The sequence below is a fragment of the Camarhynchus parvulus genome, chromosome 1A (assembly GCF_901933205.1).
Source record: "Camarhynchus parvulus chromosome 1A, STF_HiC, whole genome shotgun sequence".
NCBI lineage: Eukaryota > Metazoa > Chordata > Aves > Passeriformes > Thraupidae > Camarhynchus > Camarhynchus parvulus.
This window is the reverse complement of record NC_044586.1, coordinates 37,528,705-37,551,744: the sequence shown is the minus strand read 5'-3', so window position 1 is coordinate 37,551,744 and position 23,040 is coordinate 37,528,705. Positions and strand designations below refer to the sequence as shown.

At 40.9% G+C, this 23,040-nt stretch overlaps 1 protein-coding gene across 3 annotated transcripts in view; it reads left to right on the top strand.

Moving 5' to 3' along the window:
• MSRB3 (methionine sulfoxide reductase B3) overlaps positions 1 to 23,040 on the top strand; it is an 82,045-nt gene that overhangs the window by 14,633 nt on the left and 44,372 nt on the right. For all 3 annotated transcript variants that reach the window (XM_030960564.1, XM_030960562.1, XM_030960563.1), the window contains exons 2-3: positions 8,207 to 8,333; positions 21,801 to 21,909. In XM_030960564.1, coding sequence (XP_030816424.1) covers positions 8,258 to 8,333; positions 21,801 to 21,909 — 185 coding nt within the window. In that variant the 5' untranslated portion in view covers positions 8,207 to 8,257. The remainder of the gene's footprint in view (positions 1 to 8,206; positions 8,334 to 21,800; positions 21,910 to 23,040) is intronic.

The window sequence follows — 23,040 nt, the reverse complement described above, 5'->3', positions numbered from 1 at the left end:
TGTAAATGTTAGTTGTAAAATAAGGAGAAATCAAGCCCACAGTTTTCTTGTCCATGGGAGCTAGTTGCTGAACAGGGAGGCATTAATATGTCTTTCCCTTATTGCTTTTTTGGAAGGTACAGCCTTCAAAAACTCATTTGTTTTCATTATCTTCTCACTTCTCAGGCTCTTTAAATTTGGCCCATGGACACATCCCAGGGCTTTAGTCACACCAGCCTCGTTGTTGCCGAGCTGGTTTTTTGCTAGCGGGAGAGGGGGAACTGCAGTGGCTGTGCAGTGGCCAGTTCAGCATACAGTGTTGAGCTGCAGTGGCCAGTTCAGCATACAGAAAGGGTTATTCCTGTGAGAGACAGTGAGCTTTCCATTTTAGGCAGCTGTTATTAGACTGAATGTTAGCTCAATTTGGTAATTAGAGGAAAATTAAATATACGTCTTTGTTTTCTGCTCAGATGTAGTGGTTTTCTTTTATAAGTATAAATATTTTTTCTATTCTGAAGAACCATTCTCATACAAATGGAAAGAGATATATGGTGCCTCCTCACATCGCATATCTTTTTGTCAGCAGTTGGAATCAGTGAGATTATGCTGAATTGTGTGCGGAGATTCAGAATCTGGTTTGCTTTCCAAGATTTTTCATTATTATTTTATTGGAAAGATAATAATTTTAGGCTGTATGATAACCTAAAATCTATTGTGGGAATCTCATCTCTCTTACATGGAGGACTGAAGTCTGGGTAATAAAGCTCAGACTAAAGGCTGAACTTCTAAAAATATCTCTGATTCACCTCAGCAGGAACCTTTTTGCATCCTAAGGATAAAGTATGGAGGGCATTAGTCCATATGGCAATGCCTGTCAATTGTATATCACAGAGTGGGACTCAGTGTGAGCAGATGAGCATTTCTACTCATTCTTCTTTTCTGCTTTCCTCTGGTTTTTTGTCTGATCTCAGCCTTTGGACTTTTCTTCTTCCTTCCCTACTCCCGCCATGAACAGAAGCTGCTGAAGCTTCCCAGCTAGAATATGAAAAGGATACCTCAGGAAAGTCCATAGACAGGACTGGATAACCCCATTTCACAGGAAAAGGAGGACTGGCCGGTGGGCACCGTGAGGAAGCTGAGGAAGCCGTGGGACTGGGGCGGGCCCTGTGCGCCCCTCGAGCTTGAGCAGCCCTGGTGTGTGCCATGCTTGTTGTGCCCAGGCTGGGGTCTGCCACCTCCAGCCCTGCTGGCTCTGCAGGTGCAGGGACAACTGCTACAGTTCATGTAATGAAACACTGAATAGCCTCCACAGTTAGGGACTTGTCTGGTTGCTTTGCAAATGATCATTCCTATAAGTAAGGACCATTAAAACACCTGGATCTGACAGTATCCTAAAGCATGTGGGCCAAGTTGGTACTTGAAAATATCTTATGTGTGTTTTGCAGGAAGATTTTTAGATTGGAGTTTCAGTTGCACTGGGAAGGGTTTAAGAATAAAAGCCAGTATAAGAGAATATGTAAAATTCAAGAAAACAAAATGGTTTTGAACTTCACTGTTTAGGCTCCTTTCTAATGACAGTACTAACTTCAAGTTTAAACCTTGACATTTCCTGACATTCCATTCAAATATTACAAGGTATGGCAGTAATTACCTCTTTTATCAGGGCACAATGTAAACTTCCTAAAAGTAGACAGGATTACCATTTGGTTTGTACATTCCAGCACAAGCAGCTAAGGGAAACATGCTTTAATTGAGAGTCTTAAAAGTGAAGTGGGAATTCAGGTCTAATACTTCAGATTTCTGTGGCTGTAATTGAGAAGCTAATATTGTATAGGGGGGGAATATATGCTGACAAGCATGCAAGTTATATGCTACTACAGTACTTCTGTAGGCCTGTAAGGTTAATACAATTAATTTCATTTTGAATGCTTTATTCCTCTTCAGTAAGTCTTTGAGAAGCTTAAATTTATAATTGCCTTTATCATTATTCTAGCTGTTAATGATTAAAGTATTTTATTCTCATCAGACAGTGAGCTTTTGCAAGGTATTTTAATAGCAAATAACAAATCACAAACCTTTGAAGACACCTAGTTTGTATTATCAATAGATATACAAGCACATGAAAATCCAGAGCCTAAAATCTCTCTTTAAAAGTAAATTTCATAGAATCACAGAATCGTTTGGTTGGAAGGGACCTTAAACATAATCTGGTTGCAAAACCCCTGTTGTGGGCAGGGATACCTTCCACTAGACCAGGCTGTTCAGAGCCCTATTTGACCTGGCCTTGACTTACAGGGATGGGACATTTACCACTTTTTGGGCAACCTGCTCCAGTGTGTCTCACTACTCTCATAGTAAATAATTTCTTCCTAATATCTAATCTCAATTATCCTTTTCCAGGCTTTTGTCAATTACCTTGACTACTTCTTGCCAAATGCTGCAAATACAGTATGGTGCATTGAAACATGCAGTTGTCTAAAAATATAATTATAAAGCACAAATGCATATTCACAGGATGTATGGTTTTTTGAGGGCTGAAGGCTGCCTCCTCATGGTTCTCTCAGGATGTTGGACAGCCCAGGTATATAAGTGTGAAAATAGCTTGTGAACTGCAAAGGGTGCTAGTTTCAGGTTTAGACATCTTGCATTGGAGTGGGAACTGGAACTCTTCCCTCCTTCTTTCACTGATAAATAACCAGCAGTCATCAGGCCTCTGCTGAAAAATTTTCCTGTACTCCAGTCTCCTGCCAGAGCTGGCAGCTTCATGATGGTTTATTAAACATCTCTTACGAGCTATTCAACGTTGCCTTTGTCTGCACCATAGCATACACCATGTCAAACCTGCAAACAGGAAAGTCCCTTAAAGCCACCAAGTGCAGAGCAGGAAAGGCTAAGGTCTTTGGTGTTAGCACAGAATGTGTTAAGGAAAAATGACTAGGGAGTAAAAAATTGTTTAAACACAGAAAGACATGATCTACTCAAACACTTGCTCATGTGGTTCTCTCTTTAGGCTACACCTTTTGTTTCTGCAGTTTCTGAGGGTTGATCTGTCCTGTCTGCTAACTCTGACTGGCAGCAGCTTTAGGTGAGCAAAAGCCAAATTAAAAAAAATAAATATCCAAATGTTAAAACTGAAATAAACATATATACAAAATAATCCACTAAGTTTTGTCAGGGAAACATTTGGTTATAGTTTGCTTTGTGTCAAAATAAATCAGTAAACCCTTTGCAAAACAACTGTTCAAAGTTATTGCTCGACTGAAAAAAATTTTACAAAACAAATACTGATAACAATTAAATGGTTAATTTAACACTTGAGTACAGTAGACTCCCAGGCCTTTACTTCTTTCTAACTTCTAGTTGTTTGGCTTTCTTCAGTGTGGCAATTTTTTTGTTTTTTCCAGTGACATAGGAATTCCTGACAAGAGCCTGGGAGCCTGGCTGACTAGTGTGTGCCTATCTCTTAATTGTTTCCTGCCCTGCAAATGAGGCCAGAGACTTGGGGCTGGGGGAAGGGATATTGGAAAAAGGTAGAAACCTCACACTACTAAGGTCTTATTATTGGGGCAAGAAAAAACCCCTGCTCCTTCCCTTAAGAATTTGTGGATGTTTTTTTAATTTACTTGTAAAGAGCTAAAATTTTATGTTTTTTCTTGTGAGAGCTGGGATTCTTGCGTAATTTTAGGAAATCTGGACCTGAGTTGTCAGGAATAACACTGAATATGGAAAAATTTAAACCAGTACTGTTACGAGCTCCCGAGACCCTTGATGTTTCCCCTACTGCTCTTAAAAACAAGATGTGGTAATATCAGAATTTAACCTCTCAAGTTGTCCTTCACCCAAAGAAATTTTTCTAGTTGCAGACAGAGGTTGAAAAAACATAACCTGAGTACATACAAAGTTCTTAATTTCCGAAGGACAAATTTGACAGACCACCTATGTTACTTTATAGCAAATAACTTCAGGGCGAAACTTATGTTTTCTGAATGTCCACAATGGACAATATAGAAACTCTTGAAGGATGGTAGTTCCTTAATATTTGCCAACATTAGGCTCCTGAGAGGAAGGCTTCCCTGGAGTTAAAATGCATATCCTAGAAAACTGCTTCTGAAACCCAGCTAATGACATCGTTACTGCTGTATTTGTATTATCTGTACTTACAAAATTTGCAAGATATTGCTGAGCATGGTGTCCATCTTATGAGAGCCAAACAGATGGAAGATCCATGTTAAAGATCCATGTACTCTGTTAAAGAGTGAAGTGCAGTGAAGGAGCTCCAAGGGGTCTGATGACACCCAGGGAGAACTGTGGAGGAGCCAACAGTGTCCTGGGTGTTGCAGGCAGTACAGCAAGCAGCATGTGCTTTTAAAAAAAGAGCAATCCACCAAAATTAACCCAAACAGTGATGTATGAAAGCATCATCCCCTTCCCTGAACTGTGAGTTCCTCTCTGACCTCTTCATGTAGCATCTGTTCTTACAGGAAAGTGGCATACTGCAGTACTGCAATAGAGATATGGGGTTGGGGAGTCTGTGTGGTGGAAGTGCAGTGCGGCAGTACTCACTGTGGCTCAGGCATGTGACAGCTGTGTTAGCATTGCTGTCCCCTGGCTGCCTGGCCCCTGGCATGGTGGCATGCTGTGCCAGTACAGATGGGGTCCCTTAGGGCTCAGGCAGGTACCTCCAGCACCAGCACGGGGGCTTTGCTTAACCTATGGAGGGCTAGGCATGGGAGTTTAAACCACCAGCCATCTATTCCCAAAATGGTGCTTTCACAGAATCATTTAGGTTGGAAAAAACCTCTGAGATCATGGAGTCCAGCCTTTGACTGAGCACCACCTTGTCAACTAGACCATGGCACCTCCTTAGGCAGCCCATTCCAATGTCTAATCACTTTTTCTGTGAAGAGATTCTTCTTAATGCCCAACCTAAACCTCCCCTGACGTAACTTAAGACTGTATCCTGTCATCCTACTGTTAGTTGCCTGGGAGAAGAGGCTGACCCCCACCTGGCTACAACCTTCTTTCAGGTAGTGGAAGAGATTGATAACATCACTCCTGAGCCTCCTCTTCTCCAGGTTAACCAACCCCAGCTTCCTCACCACTCCTCATCTCACTTGTGCTCCAGACACTTCACCAATGACATTGCCTTTCTCTGGACTTCTTCCTATGTTTCTTGTCATGCTCTGGCTGTTCCTCTTAAGTAAATCAGAGATGTAAACACGGCACCTGAACCTGCTAAAGGCTATGGCCAAGTTTGCATGTGCCACAGAAAGAGCAGAGGGAAGATATGAACCTGTTGCAATGTTACTGTCATTCTCTCTAAATCTGTGCTCTGTTCCCGTGGAATTGGCAGGTGGGGTGAAGCACCTCCAAACCAAACGTGTTAATTGCAAGGAGTTTGACTTTGTACTTTTCTTTACTGATTCTTCACAAGCCATTCTTATGGGGGTCTGTAAGCTCCCTGCAGCACGGTTTCTGTGCATACAGTACCTGGCACCGGGAGGTCTCCTCCCCTGGAACTACTGGGCATTGCTATAATGTAAGAGTAAATAGAAATAGCAATCAAAGCATCAGCAATAAAAGAATAAATTAGATTAACTGCAATAAAGTACTTTCATGGATGCTCAGCGATATTTTACTGGGCTCCCAGGACTTGCATATCCTCCAAGTCTTTATGAATATGTGAGAGTAAATATTAACATTTTGGTGAACACTGACATACTTGACAGTTTCAAAAGGCCAGGATCTATTTTATAATTCTCGTGAATTTCAAATAATTTCCTTTGAGCAGTTGAAGGAGGCAGGGAGGGAGGAGGAGGAGGGCATGGAGGCGGTGTCCGTCTGGGCTGTCAGTGCAGCCCCTCGCAGCAGCGTGTTGGGCAGCGGCCGCCAGGCGGCGCCACCGGCGCGGGCCGCTGCGGGCCGCCCGCCGATAGGGGGCGCTCGATACCGCTGCTGCTGGAGCGCGGCACCAGCCTCAGCCAGGGGCTGCGGGACAGCGCGGCTGAGGGACAGCGCCGGCTGAGGGACAGCGCCCGCTGCGGGACAGCGCCGGCTGAGGGACAGTGTCGGCTTCGGGTCAGTGCTGGCTTCGGGACAGTGCCGGCTTCGGGACAGCGCCGGCTTCGGGACACTGCCGGCTTCGGGACAGCGCCGGCTGCGGGACACTGCCGGCTGAGAGACAGTGCCGGCTGCGGGACACTGCCGGCTGAGGGACACTGCCGACTGAGGGACAGTGCCGGCTGAGGGACAGTGCCGGCTGCGGGACAGTGCGGGCTGCGGGACACTGCTGGCTGAGGGACAGTGCCGGCTGAGGGACACTGCTGGCTGAGGGACACTGCTGGCTGAGGGACAGTGCCGGCTGAGGGACAGTGCCGGCTGAGGGACACTGCTGGCTGAGGGACACTGCCGACTGAGGGACAGTGCCGGCTGAGGGACACTGCTGGCTGAGGGACACTGCTGGCTGAGGGACAGTGCGGGCTGCGGGACACTGCTGGCTGAGGGACAGTGCCGGCTGAGGGACACTGCTGGCTGAGGGACACTGCCGACTGAGGGACAGTGCCGGCTGAGGGACAGTGGGAAGTGCTGTGCCGGCTGAGGGACACTGCTGGCTGAGGGACACTGCCGGCTGAGGGACAGTGCCGGCTGAGGGACACTGCTGGCTGAGGGACAGTGCCGGCTGCGGGGCAAGGGCAAAGTTGCGGCGGGGCTGCGCGCAGCTCTGGTCTCCTGGCGGTCTGCTCCGGAGGGGTCCGCGCTGGTTTTCACGCGGCTCCGCTGCCGCTATGGCAGGGACGTGTTTGTGTGTGTGTGATGGCGCTCACGGGGCTGCCTGCCCCAGTGCCCGCCCGGCCCCATACCCCCCGGCGTCGGGCAGCACGGAAGTGTCGGGGGTCTCGCAGCGAGTTTGGTTTGGGTGCGACCGAATTGAGCCGTGTGTGTCAGATGCGCTCCAGACCTGTTTGGTGATGGGCACGGTGGGGGCTGGGTCCTTGTTAGAGTCATGGAACTATCACAGAACAGTTTGGCCTTTAAAGGCCCCCTAATCCAACCCCCAGCAATGGACAGGGACAACTTCAACTACACCTGGTTGCTCAGAGTCCATCCAGCCTGACACGGAGTGCTGTCAGGGATGGGGTGTCTGCACCTGTTTGGGGTGTTCTATAGCTCGGAGAGTCTTGTTCCTCAGGACGAGACCGTGTCCCCTGCTGGCACAGCCGCTGCTATGGGCCGTGGCTGGACTCACCCCCGCAGCTCCCGGGCTGCCGCAGACGAAAGAGTGAGACTGAGAGGAGGCTGGGAGATCTGCCCTACTGCTCCACAGCTTCTAGGGGCCTGATCCTGCTTCCACGAGAGTCCCTGAGAGTTTCTGTACCGACTTTGGCTGGGAATTGGCTCCAGTCCTACATCACATAATCTTCTGAAGTGAGCTGTGGCTGTGCATGGCTGGGCTACAAGGCATCTGCATTTCTTCTTTCCCATTGTGGGGTGAATGGAACAATTAGTATTTGTGCATTAAACCCTTCTGAAATAAAATCTCATGACTGCCATCTCTCTGTTTGCTATATTTGAACTGGCTGGAGGATTGTTTAAGTATATCTCATGGACAGTTTACAACATGAATTATTTCCTGCCTTTGAAAAGCTGTGGTTTTAAGATATCTGGCAAGTTTATTACAATGAAATGTCACATTCTTCAAACAAGTCATCAAAAGAACAATTTTTAGCAAAGACTGGTTTCCAGCATTCACCATTCAGAAATGGTGTGGAGTGTGGTCTTGGTTTAAATAAAATAAATAGAAAAGCCTGCATGTTTGATCTGCCCAGCATTCCTGGGTGTTCCATGCAGGATTCCTACTATCTAGCTGATGTTCTAAGGGTTTTTTTCCCTTAGTACCCCTGCACTTGTGACCAGGCTACTACCCCAAGTTGCTCTCAGTTGGGTATCTAAGGCACCTGTTGTGAATGCCCCCTATAAAAATGTCCAGGCCCTCTCACTTTGTAGCATATAAAATGGTTTCACTGAAGACTGTGTAATATGTCTCAGAATGTTGGGGGTGGGGTAGCAAGAATGGTTAAATGCACTCAAAAAAGTACATTTAGAATTGTGGTCCTATGTGGTGGTCATATCAAATTTTAAGTATTGTTTTTTTCTGTGAATGAAAACATTTTTGGTGTTTTAATTTGTTCTCATCTTTTTTTTTTCTTTTTTTTTCTTCCCTACTCAGCTCTTGCCCCTGTTCTTTGCCTCTGGTTTTGTTGGTGAGGATATCACAGTGATGTCTGCATTCAACCTGCTGCATTTGGTGACAAAGAGCCAGCCAGTGGCCCTGCGAGCCTGTGGGCTTCCCTCAGGTTGAATGGGTGCTGCTTGTTGTGTCATGCATAATAAAGGCCCTTGTAGGAAGGGGTGTCTCTGCTGCAGGAAACAATGTGCTATGGGTTGTTCTGTTTAAATTTTTCTTTGAAGCAAAAGTTTATTTGCACTTTTTTTTTTTTTGTAAAAGTCACTGAGTTGAGTGAGCGATTTTATATCCGAGATTTTAAAAATCTTGGAAATGCTGACTTCCTTGTCAAAATACAGTCTCTTAAATTTTGTATTATTTTCCTCATTCTTGCCAAAATACGTGTCATTAAACTGAAAATATTTTATTAAATGGCATTCCTTATTTTAAAAGATAATATCTAAAAGAATTTCACATGTTGATTGCTATTAAGTCATAGGACTTAAAAATATTTTCCAATATATTTAGCAGTACACTATTATTATACTCCATGTGTTTATTTTCACATTTTTATTATAAATCAAGTATGTTATACTGAAAATTATGTACAAAAAGCATGCAGAATTTGCAACTTAATTCTTTCATTCCTCTGACAGCACATTCCTTAATTACGTGACACTTCTCTACATAACCAAGTGGAAACATGCAATTTAATGCCCACATGCAGCTGCACCTTTCATGTAAGGCCCAGGTTTGACCATTCAGTCTGGGAAGGGTGCTATAAGACCCCATCTCCATGAATTAATTTTATCACTAAAACCTTGAACCCCTAAGTATTTTGTGTTTCGCTTAAAAGGCAACAGTCGTTAATGTCAGTGTAAAAATGTCAGTATACAGGGTTATGTGGGAGAAAACATAAGCTGTACTGAGTTAATTTTGAACATTACTAGAAATTTTCTTGATGCCCAAATAAAAAAGATACAGCCCTGGCTGATCTGTGTTAAGCCTCAAAAATGAGCCAGCTTGGGTGTTTGTGTTACACTCACAACTGGTTCATAAGAGTGCAGAATGTCACAAGCAGTTTCTCCCAGACCTGGACTTAGCAAGCATATGGAGGTGATGTTTTAAAGATTTTTTTTCACTGATAAGACATCAGTTTTCAAGATGATGGATTTTTCTAAAGCTTATTAGACTTTATTTGAACTAAATCTGAGTCCAATTTTTGCAGCATTTACGTTCCATTTCCCCACATGTGCACAAAACTCCCATTAACCTTGATAGGAACTGCAAACACATATTGAGGAAGAGAGAGAATAACCCACATTGTGTCAGCTTGACCTTGGTTTCCTGTTATATTTGCTGCTGAGCCAGATTTAAAATCCTAAAAATATAGGGTAAGCAAATTTCCTTAGCCCTCATTATGTACCTTTTGATGTGTGCTCGTATTGCTGTTGTCTACCTGAACATGGGGACACTCAGTCTTCTGGCCATTTTTCCACTCTGAAAAGGAGATCTGCAAGCTGATCAGCTAGAAACACACAGATCTTACAGGAGGTTTTACTGCTCTGTATCTGCTCCAAAGCACTGCATTAGCTGTTTTATCAAGTTGTTTTTCTGTCATAATCCAGTAGTCACATTTTGGAATACAAAGTTAACACTACAGTTTATTCCCATCCCTTATATCCCTAACTGTGGGACCATTAGTAGATTGAGTTCCACTGACTGACTACTTTATAGAGATATATAGAGAGAGATATTTATATCTAATAAGCCCAAATTCATCTGCTAACAGTGGAATAATATACAATCACATATATCACATATTTTAAGAGTAATCTAAATTCTCCAGATGCTTAAAATTTAATATAGGCTTGATTTGCCTTTGGTTTGTTTTTTTTTTTTTTTTTTCTGTGGTGTATTTAAGGGGTTGCAAGTAAATGGCATAGCATGTATCCAATAAAACATGGGAAGGAAATGTTGAACCAACATCTGCTTTAATGCCACAATGCCCTGTGACTTTGGCTTCTGAATATGCAGAAAACACCCAAGTTCTCCTGAGTTTTTATAACATAACACTTTGAGCTAGTACTTTTCCCACCATCCAGTTCTGTGTGAATTGCAGTCCTGTAACCATACCACCATGCCATGTGTCCACCAAGTCTGGGACTGTGTGGAGCTTGGCCACCTTTTAATTCAGTGGCAAATTCAATATGGAATGAGACTTTTTAACCTTCTGGAACCCATGCTCAGAGTAAGGAAGCAAAGTGCCATCAGAGCAGTGAACTGGGCTTTCAAACAATGTTTTAAACACTATGCAGTTAAATACTTGCTGGACAAGGACTTGAATGAAAGTATTGTTTCAATTTCTATGCTTGGAATGGTACCTCTGTCCTTACTGTAAGGAACAAAGTAACACAAGGCAATATATAATTTCTATTTAATGTATAGTTGCAGATCGGAAACAAGAGGGGTTTTTTTTTCTCATTCCCCTCCCCATTAAATTAATTAAATACTATTGGGATGCATCTTAGAATAGAGATGACCTGTCCCTTCTTTGAGCTACTATTTTGTAAGCACTTGTGAGTTTCACTTGTACTGGTGAAATGTTTTTACTTGTTCTTTTTCTGTTTATATATTAGCACCTGAAGTGTGGATCTATTCTTCCAAATTGTATTTTTAAAAATTTTTTTTTTGGTCTGAAGTTAGGACTAAACGTTTCAATGTGTGCACACCTAGTGCACTGTTTGCCCTTAGCATATTTTGTAGGCAAGATGGCAAGTCTGAGCAGGTTCAGGAGCTCCCAGTAGATGGCACTAGGCATTTGCCGTTCTGCACGCCCAGGACTATATAAAAAGCTTCCCGTCTAGGAGTCATTCATTCAGAAAGTACACTCTGAGAACTTAGGAACATTTACAAGTATTTTAAGAAAAGCAAGAATACTGGGAAAAAAGCAAAATCTTTGCCCGTATGCAAACTACCATCAGATTGGTTCAAGGCTTCTTCATTGTCAGTGATGACTGCAGCTCCATTGTGTGACAGAGAAGTGTTGCTCCTTGAGCCCACTTTATTAGAGTTGAATGTTCTGAATTTCTTTGGAAATGTAGGATACACTCAGTACCTGCCAGGATTTAATTCACAGAAATTAACTCTTTTTAAAAAAACCACAACAATCCCCACCAAACTTTTAGTATAAAAACTACTTCATCTGCTTTATGCATACTAAGAAGCAACTGATACAAGTACTGATTATGCAGATTCCATGTACATATGTTTTCTGAAGCAGACCACCAAGCTATAACCTAGAAAGATAACTTATATTGCTTTGCTGTGTCTTTTAATTATTATGGGTTCTCATTTCTTAAAAAGACCCTTTATTTCTTTAACACTTTGAATGTTGTGCTGCTTACATCACATTTTTTGCATGTGATAAATTGGATTTTCCTCTCCTGTGGATCAAAGAAAATTATGGTGCTTGTAAAATTAAGTAAAAGTAATGATGAAAAAATTATAGGGGTAGACTTAGGGTTGGGGGTTTTTTCCATATAATAAAGTCCTAGGTAATATCAAATTGTTGTGTAGTGTTTAATTACTAAAATAACTACTAGTAGGAAACTGTACTTTTCTAGCATTAGATTAAACTACAATGCATCTGTATGAAGATGGTGTTGGGCATATGGTGTAAGTCTTTATTAAGTAAATATCTGTAGTATGGTTTCTCATTCTTTTACTAAATCTTTGTTAATTCTAAGTTCTAACATAATGTCTTTTCATAAAATTGAAATTAATAGTGAACAAAAAATTACTGGGTCTCACAATTGGATTTTTAGCAGTAATCTGTTAACATAAAGAATTACTTTTAGGAGCAGATCTTGAAAACATTTGCATACATGAATTATTTGTATGCATTTGTTCCTCTGAACTCTCAAACTGCTCATGTTAATGAAATATCTGTGTGCATACTGCTTGCCAGCTATGGCTTTAACAACTGAAAGTCTAGTAAAGACTTTAGTCTTGTGGGTTTGAAGTACAGTAGTTGCTGTCAAACTTTATGTGACTTGAGTATGACTAAACATTTCATATTGTCTGTTTCTATGTTCAGAGATATAATTTCTATAATGTATATTATAACTTCCCCATAGTTTTCCGTAATGTGTATCACCAGAGATGTACTACTCCAGAAGTCTGTTCACATGGTCCAAAAGAAAATAAAAGTAAGACTGATATTGTATAGCATAAACCATCCATACACCTATGGTTAAATGCCTGTCAGTGTTCTCATTATACATTCATATTTTCTGGGGTTTATATATATCTTGAACATAAAAATTTGCTCTGCTTTTAAGTGTGCTTTACAAGGTCTCAGATGAATGTATTTGTTCCTCAGAACTGGCTGGGGGGCAAAAATTAAAATTCATTTGTATCCAGCTAAATTTTAAAAAATGAAAATATCAATTTGGATCAAAAATAGATTTCTAAATTTAGAAAAGAGTCTCGCAAATACCTAGTTTACTGCCTTCCAGCAGTTATGAGGAAGACTGTTGAAAAGAGTGGAAAATATTCACTGTGTGATCTCATTAGTAAATAGCATGTGAAACCATTCATGTATCATTATTAAATAAATGCCTGTGTATATGTTTGGCTTTTAGTAATATGATAGTAGAACACTACATTATCATAATAGAGTGTAACATTATCATATTTTTGGATTGGCTTTAAAATGAGTTTTAAAAATTATATATAACTGTCTTAATGGGAGTACATTTGATGTTGTAGTGTGTTTACAAATGTTCCTTTTGTACAATAGTATTCAGGCTAGAATGCCTTACTTAATACATTTTAAGATGAAATTTATTAGTAGATATCTCTTTTGGTGTAGTACTCTTAAAAATGTCTGATACTTGCCAAACCTGGGATCATAAAGAAGACAAGAAGCCTTCTGTTACGTCCCCTAGAGTTTGTGCTCTTTTTCTTTTTTAAATCTTTATTCTGGTGGTTTCGTACTCTTCCTCGTCTGCTCAGGAGACAGATGGTGCTTGTCCCTGGCCCACGTGGGGGGAGGCTCCTCAGTGATTCTTGCACTGAGAAGCACTGGGATGATGAGACATTTCTTGTGCTCCCAGATCATGCACAAAGACAGTCCATTAATGTATACCCTGATGGATCTTTTAAGGTTGTTTTCATTCCCTTCCTGCTCTCATAAAAGATCCACCAGAACCATTTCCACCCTTCTTGCAGGAATGTTTTAATTCTAGGAGTTCATAAATTTCCTGTGTTCCATTCCTGAGCCTTCTTCAGCTCAGGCTTAGTGTATTTTCTGCTTAGTTGGGTACAGAAAAGATGAATTTTCAGGGTGTTTCTGGGTTTTAAAGTTTCTCATGAAAAGTTTCCTTTTTTAGTTATTGGAGTGTCTAACAGGAGGACTAAGAAGTCCTTTAAGGACTGCCTTCACATTTTCCCCTTCAATTAAAAGAAACGCCTGGCTTTGTCTTTTCTCTGAGGAGCATGTGATGTGAAGGAGAGACGACAGCACACAGAAAGGGTTTTCTATATTGCTGAGCTGAGGGAAGACAAGCAAGAAAATGTGCAAGAAGTGAATGTGAGCCCTAAAGCCAGTAAAAGTGCGTTGGAAAACAATGGAGGAGATGATCACATAGGGAATTTACAAGCTTGGAATTTAATGGAACCTTGAATAGGTCTAGAGTGTGGACTGGGAATCAGGCACTAGAGGGTCCAACATTACCATACCTTAGCTGCTAGGTTAACTGTAGGTTGCTACAGCATAGATCATGATAAATAAGTAGATAAATGAGTAGAGACAAGTTGTGCCCCTGAGAATGCTAAGAAGGGGAAATTGTTCTTAGTTACAAGCTAAATATGTATCTCTGTGATTTCCTTCAGAAGAAGTGTGCTGGGTAGGGATGCATGGCTAGGGTACAAAGGTGCCCTCTGCTCTGTCTGGAGAAGAGGTTCTTGTGGAACGGGAGGTGCTGGCAGCCCAGGTCTGGTGCTGGCAGCTTTGTGCACTGTGGGTAAGAACTCCCTCATCAATGCTCTGGCCCAGGTCAGGGAGTCCCAAGGACAGCAGAGCACGGAAAGTTTTCACCAAATCCTCTTAAAACCCTTTTACAGGGCTTGACCCCAAATTCTCGACCCATAAGGCATGGCTGAATTTTAACTAAACATAAGGAATTCCAGAAGGCCCATTAGGTAATGAAGTTGGCAGTTACAGCCCTTTTTGACTGTTCCTCTATCTTTAGTCCTGAAGCAGATTGAGAGGGGAGAGGGGTACAGTGTTTTCTGTGGTGTCATAGCAGAGCATGAACTGGAGCAGAGTGTCCCAGCAGTACCTGTCTTCATGCTAGGCATGTCCCTCAGTGCTTGGAGAAGTGGCATGAAAGGCCACAGAGGAAGCAGTGCTTTTGCAAAAGTGTTCCTTAACCTCCACAGCTGGAGACTGATCAAGTTTTTCAGAGGGTTAGACTGGGCTGTTATAGAGAATTGGAGGAGAGGAAAGACCTTCCCCCAGCTCTCTCCTTTCCTCCACCCCCATCCCAAGTACAGATTGCGGCACCTTGAGTCTTGAAATCCAGTGCTCATTTCACAGGCCACACATCACTATTGTAGAGGAAGCAGCAGGAGGATTTAGCAACAGCCTGAATGCCAAAATAAGCTACACACCACTGCTGGAAAATGCTGACTTTTTAATTGTTTCTGCTGCAGGGTTAAACCTTTATTAAAGCTGTATGAATAAACTTATTTTGATGACTTACTGAAATATTTTAAATGCAAAAGGTAGCATAAAGCACTCTTACTAAATTCACCTTGATCCCACTGTTAATAAAATGCTTTTCCATATGTTGGGCACCCTTTTATTGATTCTGTCAGAAATCTACTGACCAGATAAAGAGTGTTCAGTGTCTCTATCTTTCTTGTTTTTAATTTAAACAAATGTAGTGCCAGTGAAAGGTGCTAGGATAATATCAGCAAAACAAAAGCCTCTTTATCTGTTGGGGGGAGAGGAAGAGAAATCCATCATTATAAATATTCCCCCCTCCACGGCTGTACCAATAGATCTTGATCTTGTCTTGCCTGGTTTGCATCCAAGAGTAAGGCAAATAGGTCAGCTGCCCTGTGCACTCTGTCTTTGGTCATCTCAGCAGAAACGATAACAAATGTGGCAGTTTATAACATAATGAGCTTTTGCTCCACCTAATTGAAGGTTCTTCTATTCACCAACCTCTGTTGAGCAGCTACATGCTGTTGTTGCTGCAACAGTAGTGAAGATGACAGCTCAAAAAGCTGCAGAGGAAGCTGCCTTCATCTCCACCAGCTAATGCAGGGTAGTGGTGGACTCCTCTCAGTCGTTATAATTTGGAAAGGTTGTGAGACCAAGATTGTGTCTGGTAGTGACATTTATTTCATTGATGTCAGACATGGAAGTAAAGTAGACATGCCTGGAGAGGACAAAAGGAGCTGATTTTCTTTCCCCCTTTCCCACTAAGCAAAAATTCATTCTTTTGTTAAATGTTTTTTACATTCACAGGGAGGAGAGGCAGCTTTAGATTTCTTTTCCAGGGAATGACTCTTTGGCTTGCATGGCTGCCTTAGTGTAACTTACTGCAAGCAGGTTTGCAGACCTGTGGAAACAACAGATGCTGCCTGTATGGGCCTGTCTGCTGGGATCCCAGTACCACTTTCTGTGGAGAGAAAACAAGTGCATAGAGATGCATTAGCTGGCAGTTGGGTCATTTTTGTGGGGTTTTTTTGTTTGTTTGTTTGTTTTGGTTTGGTTTTTAATTTTTTTTATTAAACAAGAGCTGTGCTGATTACCAGGAGGAAAAAAAAATGTGACAGCTCTGTTACTTGACTGTATGGGAAGTTTGCAAATTTACAGAGAAGGGGCTTGCCCTTCCCTAGTGACCATCTGACCCTCCTGGTGTTAAGCAAATAATTTTTTTTAAAGACAGTTAGTTTTTGGGTGGTGTTCTTTCAAGATAGAACCTGGAATTTGACCCAAAATTCAAACTGCTGTTCTGGTACCTGACTTTTGGATTTTTAACGCACAATATAGTGGAAATGGTCTTCGCTCCATTACTTCTAATGCTTGCATGAAACTGCAAATGGTATTTCAACAGCAGGTGGGAGTTAGCTACCTACAGCAAGAAGGCAAAGGAACCACAGATCTGTTTTTCAATGTGTAAAACATTTACAGGGGTTTTTTCATGATGAAGTTTGAATTTTACTTAAACCTGACCTCCAAACATTTCAGAGGAAGTTCTGAAACTGAAGTTTCAGTTTCTTTTGCAACATTTATCCTAGTCACCAGCAGGCTAAGGTAATTTGAAATGGCTTGTGAGGGGATTATAAAAAGAACTATCATGTCAAATACAGGTTTTATAAAACTGTGTTTTCCAAATACAAGTCAATAGAACTGTTGGCAATGTAACCGTTCTCAAGAGTTGTTCTTCTTTAAACTAGATAGCAGTTCCTGGCTTTTTTGCAGTGAGAGAACACTGCAGCATTCTGAGGCTGAAGACTAGAGGCTGCAGAGAAGAAATTAAACAGAAATTAAAATATGTGAGAGAGAGTTGTGAGTTTGCCTTTTCTTAATCAGACAGTGAGGCAAAACTGGCAACAAGAGGCATAAACTGTGAAATGAAATCTGAAGTAAAAAGAAATGCGAGATTCCACTTTTAAAAATACTAAGTGTTAGCAATAGTATATGTAAGGATATTTATTTAAAGAAATGTATGCAAATATTTTTTAACTTTGTGGAATTCCTCTTAATATCAGTTTGAGGTATTTTACCATCAATCTACCAAGGTCTGACTCACTTATAATAGGACAGACTTTGGGAAGCAAAAGATGTGTACTTAGAGCCAGATCCTGTAGTCTCATGCACAGTCATAGACCCTTAAGTAGCTATGCATATTTTCAATGATCTGCCTACACAGGTCGCATTGCAGGATTGGGGCTGGGGTGGGATATGAAAAATAAAAGGTATTGTAAGGCCCCTAAAAAACTGCTTGGTTATATTAAAAGAAATAGTATTGAAAACTAGAAGCCTGATTTATTATATGGCTGTGCTCTGCTGGAACATTTGATCTTGCTGTATTTAGTTCAGGAAGTCTAAGTGGTATGTGTTCAGTGCATGACCATAATGTCAATTAATGCTAGTGGAATATAAGCATAGATAGAAGAGTGAAAATGGATGTTGTATCTTCCATGCAGTTGAAATATTGAGTTAATTTCAGTGATAGGAACCAACAAAACACAAGAAAAAATTGTTAGACTGGTTCAAAAGAGTGTTTGATATAGGAAAGCTATCAGGCAAAATGCCACCACATTTCAGGGCATGTCAGACACTAATCACCAACCTCTAGTGTGTTGGAACAGGTGAGGGGCTGAGTTGAGGAGTAATGGTCTGCTAACTTGTGTCCATCTGTCTGAACATATCTTGTTGCTGATTTTCTTGTGATTGCTTATAAGGAAGGAATGTTATGAACCACAGGTTTGAAAAGTCATTTGGAACTTATATTGAGGTGAGATGCTTAATGTCTTCATTATCTGGTCAACACTCAGAAAATATCTTCTGTTCACTTAATTTGTACAGCAGACTTCAGAGCTGAACTCTGAAATGCCCACAGTCTGCAGGTGAATAGTAAATGGCAGCATGCCTTCTCTTGCTTTTCAGAAAAAAAAATCCCATTCCTAAACACAAGAATACTGTGAAGTCTCCAAGAAGAGTTTCTGTTGACGTTTGTTTCACCCTTCTCAGTTTTTTTTTTGTGTGTGGGGGTTTTTTTGTTTGTTTTTTTTTTGTTTGTTTGGGGTTTTTTGTTGTGTTTTTGTTGTTGTTGTTGTTGTTGTTGTTGTTGTTTGGTTTGGTTTGGGGTTTTTTGGGGTTTTTTTTTTTTTTTCATCAAGATTTGTGAGTCTGGTCTTTTCCTCACAAAGCCTTCCATCCTGCTCCAGGATCTTAAGTTCATAAGTGCCTTTAGCGCTGCTGTAGCTGCTGCCAGAGGGCTGAGGGAGCTGCCTGAACACTGCTTTTCTTAGTAGTGCCAACCCCAAAGAAGGCACCATGGGGTGCTGATTAGAGAGATTTCATCTTGCCTCCAATCCTGCAGTGGATCAAAGGGGATTTTGTCTGTCTTTGCAGGCAGTTTACCTCTTAACAGCTGCATCTAACTGGAGTTCAGAACATAGCTGTCCTGGCCTTTTCTAAAAGTCATTGCTGAGAGCACCATCTCCAAGGAACAAGAGTGCCAATATAGATCCTATGAATCCAGGCTCTCTTATTCTCATACTGCATTTAATTTAGCCTCACCTTTAATCAGTAACCACACTGATATAATGCTGTTTGTAGAACTGATAACCTTTTCTCTCATTTGCCTCAAACTGTGTGATTTGCCAGTGAACTCTGAGCCTGCCTTTATGGCTAAGCTGCTGAAGCATTTTGTTGCCTGTATGGACCCTTTCCAGAGCCCAAACCTCATCCCATCTATGGAGAACCAGATGGAGGAAGGTGGTCAGCCTGCCCATTTATTCTCTAGTTTAATAATTAGCTTGGTTAACAGCTCCATTACTAGTGGCAGTTTTTCTTATATTGGGCATCTTTGTTTAGCTTTATGTTGTCCCCTCCCAGGATACAAACAGTTGCCTTGAATGTGACAGTCATCTCATGTCATGAAGGAGCAGCTGCAAAGCCAGAAGGAAATGCTCTTTTACCAAAAATTATGCACTTTTGTCCCTCTTGCATGTAATTTTTTTCCTAATTGATGGAATGTATTCCTAGAATCTCATCTAGTATTTTCTATGATTAATTGCATTTTTATAGAAGCTTGTAGGCTATCCCCATTTCAGATAAAATACCCCTATATGCTCTGCAGTCAGGGATGAGTCTTGCTTTACCTCCTTGCCTCCACGGCAATAGGGAAATAGTGTGATCCATTTACTGAGCTATCTGTTTGTTGCCAGCAGTTAAATTGTAAGTACAATTAATTAAATAGGCCCATTTTTGAATGCTGAAGACTGGACCAAGGGATTTTCTTTATAATTTGTAGTGCAACTTTTTTTTGATCGATACTCAAATTACAAACTTGGAGAATCCTTTATTGGGGTTGGCTGCATTTTACCTCAGTGTAGTTTGGCAAAATTCCCCTGCAGACATAAATAATTGCTTGTATTATAAAACATATGGTTAATTATTAAAACAAGGCATACAAAAGATCTTTTTTTTAACACGCTTCCTACTTCTGATCATTGTTGTGGATCATGTGGCATCTAGAACTTTTATTATGCATATAGTAAACCCATAGATTGGAGAACATTAAATTTGTAAATAAGATTAAAAATTATTTAAGGAATGTAAAGGGGGCATACTGACTATTTTAAAAAACAGTCAGCATTTTTTCTTTTTTCAAAGTGAAGTTATGCTTAGTTTGCCTTTTTGCAGCAGCAGCAGTTATGGAGCAAATTAATTTACTTTTTAAAATTATGGTAGATATTTTAAAAATTGAAAGATGTTGGTTTGTAAGATTCTTTGTTGCTCTCTAGACTACTTTTTAAACTGAAATTGTAGAGAAAAGACTGTCTCTCAGTTTCTTTCTGAGCTGCGTAATGCAAGATAACAATAGCTATTTATATAATGCATATGCTTCCTTTCTCTGTTAGCTATACTTTGAAAGACTTATTAGTCCTAGAGTCCTGCACATTTGGAGAATAAAAACCTCCAGAGTTTGACATCCTTAAATAAGCAACCAAATGTTATAAAGAACAAACCTCACTTACAGTTAGAAAACAATATTTACATTTAAGGTTGAAAAGCCAGGATGTAGGAAAATTTTGCTAATTTGGAAGGTGACCTTTAAGTGCACCAAAACCAAATAATTTGTAAGCTATGGCACAGGGCACATTCCTGCAAAATTTGTGTGAATACTGCTTTAGTGGTTCTTGAAAGACAAACAAAGAGACCTGGAATGAAATCTTTATCCCTCTCCCAAATAAGATTGAAGCTAACAAAGGCATACAGCAGTGCTCTTTCAAAGCTTGCCATTAAAACGAAGACTCTGCAGCACAGCTAATGAGATGGGTCAGAGTGGAAAACAATCTGTTTTTAAGAATGTTTAGATCAAAAGTAATTTCTAATCTATGAAATAAAGTCGCTTTTCAATACTTTTCTTTCACTAGTAAAGCTTTTTATGTTTGCACTATTTACTTCAATCAGATGTTTTCAATTTTACTTTTTTCTTCCTGAAAATACTTCCTAGGGTTAGTTGGTAGTGACCAACAGCATTATTCTTTTTCTCTCTCCCCTATTCACCCACCCCCACACATTAAAAAATTGAGAAAAGAAGAGGGGGAGGAAGAAAGAAACATCTTTTCTTAAATGATTTGCAAGCATCTGTGCTCTAAGCTACTTTTTATGAACGCTCCTTAGTAATGACTCAAGGTAAAAAAGCAGAAAAGCATCCAATGTTAGGAAATTGCAATCCAATACCATGTAATTTAAACCTGCCATTGCCTCTCCTGTACTAAATGACATACAGATGGGTAGCTCTGTTGCCTCTACTTTGGGAACACAATTGGTCTTTTTATGAGTGTATATACATTTCTAGCAAAAAATATTTTCATCGGGAGTGTTTATTTCTTATTGCACCATATTTTAATTACTGTCATAATTAGAGTGCTTTTTCCCTGCTGCATTTTGTCAGCTAGTTTTTGCCAATGCTTATCAAAGTTACCTGAATATTTTGCAATTTATGTTATTACTTTGGGAATTTTCATACCCAGAAGTAACCTTATTGTTATTTTTTGCTTTCACAGTGTGGATTTTTGCACTATGCAAATATCTATTTTTTACAGTAATCCTTATGTACTCCTTGGATTTTCTGTGTGAACTAAGTGTTAAGATTGGATTTTCAGAGGAGGGCAATTTCAACAGCAACCCTCCTTTGCAACAAATTTTACAACAAGTTGAACCTTGTACAGCTTTGTGCATAAAGAAATTACTCCTTAGGACTCCTATTCTAGTGGTTCAATGGTGAAAAACGAAAAAAGCTACTTTTTTAACAGGGAAAAGGTTTGAGGATGCAACTAGAAATTAAATTAACCTTACTGTAATTCTGAAGGTTAGAATTGTTTTTCAGCTACTTTTAAGGGTACTGAAATTGCCAGATGTTGTGGCTAAACATCATATGCCCATTACCATAAGTCTCCAATATAGATGTCTTGTAAAGAATGTTTCAGCTGTAGTTGGGATTTTTGCAGATCTTTTTTTAATGGTCGAAAAATGGTACTTTCTTGTGAATGATTGTGTGTGCAACAACTTAGTGTATAACACACCAAAGGGCTTTGGCTGTAGCACATTGTCACTGCTCCAGTGGAATCACCTGGCTCTCCATAAAAATTCTTTTCTATACTTATATTTGAATAAATAATCAGCTGCAGTTCAGCTGAGCCATTCTTTGTGCATTAGGGACCAGCCTGGTCATTGACAAGTGAATGCAGAAGCTATACTGTGGCTGTCTGCCAAAGCAATTATTCAGGATTTAAGCTAAAAAGGCTCGTTCTCCCATATCCTCTCCTTTTGCAGGGTCATGTAGGGATAAAAAGGACTGTAAGGTGGTCTTTTCCCAGGAAGAGCTGAGGAAGCGGCTGACACCCCTGCAGTACCATGTCACTCAGGAGAAGGGGACTGAAAGGTAAGGCAGGATGAAAAAAACTCAGATCTAAAAACACAGGCATCTTTCTTTTCCACCCCTCCTCTTACTGCTGTTTCCTCACCTTCCCTACCAAGTTTTGTTGGTTGTTTTCTTCTTCTTCCAAGATTTCTACACTTGTTTACTAACCCCTACAAATTAACACTACTGCAAAAACAAGCATCTGCAACAGGGGGGCCAGCGCCAAGGGTCTTGTGTGACTTTTTCTTTTAATGAACACTACATGTCTTATAAAGTCACCAGGCTCATAGTTAGAGTCTGTTTTTAGTTTACTACAAAACGTGTGGAAGTAATAGTGGTTTAGGTACACTTTTTTTGGAAGACATCGCAGTAAGCAGAACCACGAGGGAGATGGCCCTGTGCCAGGAGGCTGGAGTTTTGAAGGTGGCCATTGTAAGTATAGACGTTTTGGCTGCAGAAAGAAGGTAGCATAATTTAGTTCTTTTCCACCCCACTCCAATTTCTTTTTGAAGCACATGTGGAGAAGGTATTTATTGGCTCATTTGTGGTTGGAATGTCAAAAATTTTCAATAACTGCCCTCTCATGGCTTTAGTCGCTGGAACCCAGCCTTAAGTCCTGGAGGGGAAAAAAAAGGACAGACTTCCAAGATTGTTTTTAGTGAATAAAGTCTCTCTCTCTCAGCTGATTCCAGCCAAAGGTAACTTGCCAAGGCCCAGCCATTTTTTGTTGTCTAATTTATACCACTGAGCTTGGCGCAAGGCCCTGGCTTTACCTCTGCTCTAAACGTACTAATGATGTAACTGCTTGTTTTCATTCATGAGCTGAAAGGACTCCCCGCTGCACGTGGGGTCCTGGTTAATAGGCAAACCTCTTCCTGACAGCGCTGAATTTGGTGGCTGAACGTGCCAGAGAGGCTGGTGGGGACAGTCCCCCTCTCCACCCCAGCCCTCTCCATCCTGCCGTAGCCCTGGCAGGGCAGGGGGATGATTGCCTTTGCTGGGAAACCTGCCTTGCCTCCCCCCAGCCCTCCGTGCTCTTGTGTACGAGACCAACAACGTGATTTAATGCACACAAACAATCGGAGATTAGGTCATTCTTAAAAATCCTGTTTATAAAAAAAATTGGACCTCATAAAAAGGGTGAAAGGATAA